The sequence below is a fragment of the Salmo salar genome, chromosome 13 (genome assembly GCF_965601325.2).
Source record: "Salmo salar chromosome 13, fSalSal1, whole genome shotgun sequence".
NCBI lineage: Eukaryota > Metazoa > Chordata > Actinopteri > Salmoniformes > Salmonidae > Salmo > Salmo salar.
The window spans coordinates 97,241,425-97,250,876 of record NC_138303.1 but is presented as its reverse complement, the minus strand read 5'-3'; the positions used below and the strand labels follow the sequence as shown (position 1 = coordinate 97,250,876).

General features: G+C 47.3%; 1 protein-coding gene across 2 annotated transcripts in view; it reads left to right on the top strand.

Annotated features, from left to right (window-relative positions):
• Positions 1-36: 36 nt before the first annotated feature.
• LOC106568141 (very low-density lipoprotein receptor) overlaps positions 37-9,452 on the top strand; it is a 40,301-nt gene continuing 30,885 nt past the window's right edge. Inside the window, exons 1-2 of one of the 2 annotated variants that reach the window (XM_045692442.2) lie at positions 37-401; positions 5,619-5,738. In XM_045692442.2, the coding sequence (XP_045548398.1) occupies positions 335-401; positions 5,619-5,738 (187 nt within the window). In that variant the 5' untranslated portion in view covers positions 37-334. The remainder of the gene's footprint in view (positions 402-5,618; positions 5,739-9,452) is intronic. The other variant, XM_014138211.3, reaches the window with a different exon arrangement.

The following is a 9,452-nucleotide window of genomic DNA, read 5'->3' as shown; positions in this document are numbered from 1 at the left end:
ATCAGAATAGCTTTGCACATACATAGCCTAACGTTAGTGGTGGACAAGGAAAGGGTTTGTATGAAATTACATATTGAATGCGGAAAAGCTGAGAAGCGCACACACAACTCTGCTGGCGCGGTTATTTGGTGCACGTTCACAGTAAATTAGGACATGGCTTGCAGCTCGATGGCCAGCTTGAGAGGAGGGAGAGCGTGAATTGTGTTGCCTAAATGAGATTAAAAAAGCGGGTGGCTTCTGTTTGTTCTAGAAAGGCGTCGTATCGGCACTGACAGCAGTGTGAATATCAGCGCAGAACGACGAGGCCAACTCTCACGCTCAGCTACACCGCGAAATGTTGACGTCTCTTCTGGAGATTCTTATTCTACCGATATGTCTTCAACAGTGCGGTTTTGTACACGGTAAGTAGCCGAATTTGAGGGCAAAACGTTGTTAGGTTTATTATCGTGGCATATCTCAACGTGACGGTACAACAATGCGTTATGACCATTGCACCTGCATATATGTTGTCTTTACACAGGAATGAACGCGGTAATGCCTTGCTTTCGTTCTATGAAAATGGTCCAAGAAGGACACTCGGGCAGCCTGTTTTGCACAGTGTGCTCACCGTATTTATTATTTCAGCAGTTGCCTATAAACGCCTACGTCTTTGAGTGAAAGAAACGCTTTAATAATTGCGTTTAGCCTTTAGAGGAGTTGATCATATAAATGCAGCCAGGCAAAGGGCCCTCGCCTGTGTTTTGTGTAGCCTACGCCATCGTTATATGAAAAATATTGCATACTATTTTTAACTGGTCAGTTTGGGTCATTGGTTTGGTTACAATCAACCTGAAATTGATATGCCTGTGTAGGGCAATTGTGTTTATTTGTAAACTTCTCCTCTCCGACATTCGCTCTCAGTACAGGATTGTCCCCCAGTGATTTTATTTATTCCTGAAGCTTTCAGTGGCTTGGTATGGTGTTTAAAACGCTGGGACGGCGTAGCAAAACTGCATTCTCTGCTGGGGGGGTCAAAGATTAGGACATGTTGCAGTAGAAGGGAGACCCCACGATGTGAGAAATGTGCAGGAGGGTATAGTCTGAGGAATTGTACAGTTGGGATATAAAATACTGTGTCACTGTGGGGGCGCACAAGCAGCTGGGGATACGAAGTACCCTGCTAGAGAGACGGGTTGAGATTCCCAGAGGGAGAGTTTCCTATGCTGAGGCAGTGAAGAGAGCAGCTCTCCCAAGGGTGAGTGAGTCCTGGGAGCTTTCCCCCCCCCCATATGAATAGGCCTGAAGAGAGAGATCAGAGGATGAGCTGTATTAAGGTGGATTTTGTTTTGTTTATGGCCACGGTGATCAACTTCACTGACGGAGCGGAAATCACAGAAGATGGTTGTGGTAGTTGCAGCAGCAGAAAAATATTTAGGTGTAAGATTTTAGTACAGAAGATATACAGGAAGTTTAAGGGGTTCGTTCCGTCCTCAGACCGGTGGCCTGGTGTAGGGTCGGTTGTTTATGGTGTAGGGTCGGTTGTTTATGGTGTAGGGTCGGTTGTTTATGGTGTAGGGTCGGTTGTTTATGGCCAAATTGGGATGGGGTGGTGGTTTTTTGTTGTTGAAAGTTTATAGGTGCAGGATTAGATGGTGGTGCAATTTAAGATTTTCCCATTACCCTTTATTTTTGTGGCAATGTGCTATCCGCACTCCGTCCTGTGAACAGTCTAGTCTGCCGGTGTTCCGGAAAGTCACAGGGGTTGATTGGAAAAAGCTGTTCAAAAGAGGACACTGTATTATGTATCTTTGTACTCCCTGACGAAGGCCATGCAGCTGAAATGCGTGGAGTTGCTTCAGAGTTTTTAATAATTCCATTGAACATGCCATACAAATAAAGACATTTTAATGAATTATATGAAGTGCCTTGGCCCTCCTTATTGACAGCTTCTAGTCTACTGCAAAGTCACACAAATAATATTTATTTAGGGATTCCTGTTGGATTGTGGTGAAGGGCAGTTAACTGCTCTGCTATATTACCCTATCCAGGATTTAACCCATTTGAAGTGTTTTCAGAGGTTTGTTATTGACCATGAAGGGGATAGATTATGCCTTAGCCCATAGTATCTTCTGACCGGGGGAGTTAAGACCCCTAACACTGAACATTAACATGCATTGCTTACGGTAGCTTTTTGGAAACATAAAGAACGTGTCTTTTAATATCAGTGAGAAATTGTATATGTGTGTTAGATTACTACACACCTATTATATGGTTAGTGTTCACACATGGCCATATCTCCATGTTACATCGCTTGTTTATGGAGGACAAAGGCGGGCCACCTGTGCTAATTGGCTATCTGTTACACTGTACCCAAACCGGCTGCACGCCATCGTGCGCAAATTGATTTTGTCCCCCCACACCAAACACAATCACGACATGCAGGTTGAAATATCAAAACAAACTCTGAACCAATTATATTAATTTGGGGACAGGTCAAAACGCATTAAACATTTATGGCAATTTAGCTAGCTAGCTTTCAGATGCTAGCTAATTTGTCCTATTTAGCTAGCTTGCTGTTGCTAGCTAATTTGTCCTGCGATATAAATGTTATTTTACCTGATGCACAAGGTTCTCTACTCTGACTGACTATTGATCCACACACAAAACGGTCAACCGACTCGTTTCTAGTCATCTCTCCTCCTTCCAGGCTTTTTCTTCTTTGGACTTTATATGGCAATTGACATCTAACTTTCATAGGTGTATTATTACAACCGACCAGACCGAAGTTCCTTTCTATCACCCACGTGGCTATAACCAATGAGATAGCACGTGCTATCTGCTTCTATAAACAATGAGGAGATGGGAGAGGCAGGACTTGCACAGCGTCACAAATAGAACTGACTTCTATTTTAGCACTTGGCAATGCAGATGCTCTTTGGTGTGTGCGAGCAGTGTGGGTGCAATTTATTTTGCAACGCACGCGAATGGTGTGGTCAGCGTGTTAGCGTGCACCCAACTTGTGTGTAAGCCTAACTGGGGAGGAAATATAGTTCTTCAACTGGAGGCGCACAATTTCTGGATCTATGCACAACCGCTACAGTAAGTGTATATTTATTTGAAAGATTATTTCTCACTGATGAAAGAGAAGGGGCCTATCCGCATGTATTTCAAAAAAACGGTTTGAGGGGGTGATGATTAACTTTTCTAAACTTTAAGACTGTTTCGAATTTGTAGTTCACATGAAGACAAATGTGAGCGAATGTAATTGCTGAAAACCCAACATACGGATAAGGGTTTTTGAGAGCTGATTTTGCACCACTGTGAAAATGACATTTGTTAGTGTCAGCTGAGGGGCTTTTGCGTCTCACACAGATTGTTTAATTTCTTTGTATTGAGTGAGACTGTATGCAAATTAGAGATTGGTTCGTTGACCTAATTAAAATGGAGATGTATCATAGGCTATATTCTCCCTGTTTATTTTGATAATGAGACCAATAGTGCTCAAAGGCACGTTGTCGCCAGGCTACCACAGGGGGTGGGGTTACAGACAGGAAATTAGTATATTGTTATGTACAGACCGATCAAATCTAGGCTTCAACCAATTAGATATGCAAAATGGGAGTGATACACATTTTTGAAACGTCTCTTTTTATTACAAAAAAAAAAATAGTCTATGCCTGAAGCCTATTTCAATATTTGCTCTAGCTTTCATTATGGAAACAGGTTTGTTCAGTATTTAACAATGAATTGAGTCATCTGATTTCACAATAACATCCATCTGAGACACAACATATTTCCTTGGAGTGTTTCTCAGCCTTACACAATTGCAAACACTTGATGAGAAGCCTACAATTCATGTAAAACTGGTGAAGTATGAGACAGGTGATCATTAAAATGCCAATAGGCTTCAGTAGGCCTACTTCAAAGTTTGGTTGGTAGGTTAATTCCCTAAAGTATACTTAACAGAAATATAAACGCAGCATGTAAAGTGTTGGTCCCATGTTTCGTGAGCTGAAATAAAATATCCTCTTTTTTTCACATGCACAAAATGCTTTTCTCTCACCTTTGTAACAGTTGTCTCAAGTTTTGAGGGAGCATGCAATTGGCATGCTGACTGTAGAAATGTCCACTAGAACTGAATTGACTGATTTCCTTAAACTCTGACTCAGTAAAATCATTGTTGCATTTATATTTTTGTTCCGTTTATAGCCTATTTTTATCAACACTGGGTAAGCACAAACCCGCTGCCCCAGGCTCACTACCATGTTCACTTTTTAGTGAAGCAACCTCAGCACAAAATGTGGTGCAGTAGCAGAGACATCTGATGAGTTGCAAGTTTACTCCTGGTGAACTTTGCTTGCTCCGTATAACATGAGCAATAGGACCTATACAGTTGACTGAGTTGTATTAACATGATTCTGTGTTTGTGTGTAACGGCTAGCTAGTTAGCGGTGCATGCAAGTAGCATTTCAATCGGTGACGTCACTCGCTCTGAGCCCTTAGTAGTTTCCCATGCTCTGCAAGGGCTGCGGCTTTATTGGATCGATGGGTAACGACGCTTCGAGGGTGACTGTAGTCAATATTCAGGTCTCTGGGTCAAGCCCAGGTTGGGGCAAGGAGAGAGATGGAAGCAACGCTGTTTACATATGATTATACTAGTCTCCATTCATTTTGTTAAATGGTCCCCCGCCCCCTCAGGACAAGCCTTATTATTCTGGAGATGGTTTGGAGGTCATAGGTTAAGCTCTAATGTAATCCACTCCAGTATCACTGCTGCTGCGCACCGGTCCTTACCTTCAGCCTTGAACTATTACTGGAAGGTTTTGGCATGAGTGGCATTGAGTAATGCAATCTGTAGACTGTGTAGGCCTGCAGCCATATCAGCGTCTAGTTTGGTAGTGCTGCTGAGACTTATGTGAATGTCCACACTGCAAACACTTTGTTTTATATGACCCTCTTGATTGTTCTTTGGCATTTTGCCTCATCTGTTGGCACCTGATCTGTTGGCTTGTTTAACGATGTCTATCCGAAATGGCACCTTATTTCTTATGTAGTGCCCTACTTTTGACTAGAGCTTATGGGGCTCTGTTCAAAACAAGTAATGCACCATTTAGGAAATATGGTGGCATTTCGGACTCATAATATGACCATTGCCCAGGACAATTAGCACTGTCCCAGGCAGACGATTGTGCTGGCGGTGTTGGCCTCCCTGCACGAGGTCTGTTAGTCCCCTGCTGCAGAAGGATCCCATGCTGAGGGGATGATCACTGAGGAGCAGGGGTTATTGGACATGGTCTGGCTGTACTTTTTCCTCTCTGCGCTGGCTAGTGGCTTGCTGACAAGTTTCACTGTGGCGGGCTGGTAACAACCCTAAGCAGGTGTACCTATAGCATAGCGTGTCGTCAAATTAACCAATAGACGGTCATTTAGAATTGAACTCTTCTTGGCTGAACGTGTCTGTATATTAATGGCTTTTGTTTTCTGTGCCCTACAAACACCACCCAGGTTTGAGGCCTTTCAATTCAGTGACCAAGTTGGAACATATTTTCAGTCTTTGAGGCATGGAGACATGTACACTAGTTATACATGATGATGGATAACTCAAAACCAATCCTTAGTTCCTTTTTCCTTTCTTCCAGGATCAAAGACAGAATGTGAGCCCAGTCAGTTCCAGTGTGGGAACGGTCGCTGCATCCCGTCTGTCTGGCAGTGTGACGGGGATGAGGACTGCTCCGACGGGAGTGACGAGAACACCTGCGGTGAGGGTGACACACACACTCCCTCTGTCTCGGTTCTGCAAAATTAAGTCAGATTGGTGACAAATCAGTGACAGCCTACTGCGTTAGAAAACAAACCTAACTATTTTTTTATTTAACTAGGCAAGTCAGTTAAGAACATTCTTATTGACAATGATGGCCTACCTGTTATAAGGGATATAATGAATGACCGGTACGTTTTGGGCCACTATTCAAATGTTTAAAGCTGCTACTCTTTGGGCGACCTGACCAAATTCACATTGAAATGTTAATTATAGATCTCTCATTCTCATTGAAAGCAAGTCTAAGAAGTGGTAGATCTGTTCTATGTGCACTATTTCTATCCTTCCCGTTAAGTTTCATATTTGCCTCTTTTTTTTACTTTTGGTTTTGTACATAAGCTTCAAACAGCTGAATATACAGTGCATTTGGAAAGTATTCAGACACCTCGACTTATTCCATATTTTGTTACGTTACAGCCTTACTGTAAAATGGATTCAATATTTTTTTTGCTCATATTACATGCTACCTTCTGAAAATACCTAATATTTGCTGACAACCGATGTCCGTTCGGTGTGGAAGTAAGCATGTACCTGTTGAGTCTGTAAAAACTATTGCTCACTATATCCGGCTAGAAGGTCCTTGTAAAAACTGTCGGCTGTCAATGCCTTCACCCGCTATATACTTATAACTGATTGGTTTGGCTCTGTCCTTTTTATAGTGCTGTCCGGTTAAACATGAGGCCATCACTGTACTCGTCATAGTCACCACCACACACACAGCTGTTTCCTTTGAAGATGTTTATGATTTTGGTAATCCAAATTACTTAATCTTATTGTTGTGGTTATTTTGATGCACGCATAACATTCAGACATTGGTGTTACTGTCAACAATAGCAAGTCCTAAAACATGCGTCTTCTCCCATTGGAACGACAATAACACTCTGACCTGAGTGGGCGGGTGCAGTGTGCAGATGTGCATTTCCAAGCGCTTTGGTTGGCTGGGAATGGCAGGGCTATGATTTGTGAGAAATAACTTAGTTTGGCTCTTCAGCCTACCCAAGGGGACTTTAGGGAAACTGAAGGGATGGGGAGATGGATGAGCAGGACAGCCTTTTTTAAAGCCGCCCCAATATTTCATATGGAAATATTAACATCCACAAAAAGGCCTCTAACCTAAATGGCACAGTTTCTAATGGGGCCCACAGTATTGAAAGGGCCAAAGTGTCTGAAAAGGGGAAGCTTATTCCTAGCGGGCTACACCTACCCGGCTAGGCTTAGGGGCCGCCCCGTGTGGGAGGTACACAGATACGCAGAGACGGTCCTGGGCTGCCCAAGGACCACCATGCGGGTGGGGCAGTGCCCTCTAACTCAGCTTGTGCAGGGCAGCTGGGCACCATCCTTAGACACTGAGTAGAATGCTGGAGGCTGGCCACGGCTGATCAGGTGGCTCGCCTACTGCGGCGGAGGAATGTGGCATGCCGGCCACAACTCACTGGCTGACGCTGATGACTCCTTCACCACTGCTGAAAGCGGTGACTATCATGGAGCATGTGGGGAGGATCATCAGGGATCTGGAGGCGGCGGCCGGCTGGTCCCCAGAGACGAGGTCAGGTGGTCTCCCACGTGGGAAGGGCTGAGGGTCGTCCAAGGCAGGAGGTCCCCCCCCCCTCCCAGAAGTAGAGACAGCAGGCCCCCCCGGGTCAGGGAGCTGAGGACCTAGCAGAGCAGGGGACTTAATCTGAGGACTTCAAGCCAGTCAAGCAGGGATTCTATAGTTTAGCGCTAGTATAGGTGACTGGGTACAGGCTGAGGGCTGCGCACTAACTGCATGCCTAGAGGAGCAGATAACTCTGAGTCTACCGGGATTGGAGACCCAGGACCTAGAACTAGGGCAGGTGATTAGGCGTGTAGCCCTGAGGGAGCTGACTGCTTGATGACTGATGCTGCAGACCTAATGGGGCAGAGAACCTTTGGCCCTCAGTCCAGTGCTCTGCCAGGCTGACTAGAACTGGACACAGCGACACTAGACTGTCTGAAGGCTTGGAGCCTAGTGCTGATAACTCTGGACCTGACGGGGGGGGGGGGGGGCAACTCTGGACCTGACGGGGGGGGGGGGCAACTCTGGACCTGACGGGGGGGGGGTGCAACTCTGGACCTGACGGGGGGGGGGGGGGCAACTCTGGACCTGATTTGGGGGGGGGGACTCTGGACCTGGGGGGGGGGGGGGCAACTCTGGACCTGACGAGGGGGGGACTCTGGACCTGACAGGGAGAAACTGGTTCCATTGAGCCTAGCGGGGCAGGAGCCTGATGACCCACCTGGGCTAGGGACTGAGGGCAGACAAATGCTGGAGACAACAGACTTAGTGCTAGGGACTGAGGGCAGACTAGGGCTGAGGACTGAACCTAGCGCAGGTAACTTGTGACTTAGCAGGGCAGGAGGCTCTAAGCCGGTGATCTAAGGAGCTGTGGCCTGACCTATGTCTAGAGACTGTGAGCCTAGTACCTTGAACTTGGGGCCTAGTAAGGCAGAAGGCTCTAAACCTGGTGGGATAGGCAACTGCCTAACAACTAAGGCAGGGGGGGGGGGCTGTGATCTGAGCAGGGCAGGAGACTGCAGACTGGACAGCTAACATATGGCCTAGCATGGCAGGGGCTCTAAGCCTGGTGGGCTAGGACGATGCGTACCCAATAAGGAGGGGGTCTGCTGTCCATGCAGGGCAGGATATACTAGAGCCGTGGACTGAGTGCCTTGACTAGCAGGGTATCCCAACTGGGAGGAGAGGATGACTCCGCAACCAGAACAGACTTCATGGCACCGGCTGGCTGTGGCTCCACGACTGGAGCGGGAGTGTCCTTAACTGTGGCTAATCGAGGAGCTGGCTGAGGAGGGTGCAGACCAACTCTGGAGCTGTCTTCATCTGCTTGGGAGCTAGGCCGCTCTGGGGCGCACAGGTGGACCTAGAGGGATGTCGGTCGGGAAAGTGGCCACCTCGGAGTGCTACCTCTGACGCTCTGGCAGATATGACATAGGCTCCAGCTGGGGGGGCCTGGAGCAATGATCTGTTGAATAGCTGGGCCACCTCAGGACGTAGTGGGGTCTCAATGGTCCCGTGGAGCTGGCGAAAACTCAGGCCTGGAGTAGTCTCTCAGAGTAGCCGGGCCGACTCGGAGGACCGGCAGTGATGGCGCTCCTGTGATGATGGCTCTAGCTGTGGAGGCCTAGACTGGTGGTGGTCAGGAGAGTAATGGCAGTACTAGTGCTCCCGCGGCGTTGACTTAGGCCGGGAGGGCCTAGAGTACGCCCTCTTGATCTCTTGCTGCTCGTGACGCAGGTACTCATATTCTCTCATCAGCTCCCAACTGGTGAGGGTGTGGTCACTCCCTGACCACTGAGGAGGGCTGGAGCAGGGCTGACAGTCCCTGAGATGAGAGAGGCGTGTAGGGCCTGGAGCAGGGCTGACAGTCTCTGAGATGAGAGGCGTGTAGGGCCTGGAGCAGGGCTGACAGTCTCTGAGATGAGAGAGGCGTGTAGGGCCTTGAGCAGGGCTGACAGTCTCTGAGATGAGAGGCGTGTAGGGCCTGGAGCAGGGCTGACAGTCTCTGAGATGAGAGGCGTGTAGGGCCTGGAGCAGGGCTGACAGTCTCTGAGATGAGAGGCGTGTAGGGCCTGGAGCAGGGCTGACAGTCTCTGAGATGAGAGGCGTGTAGGGCCT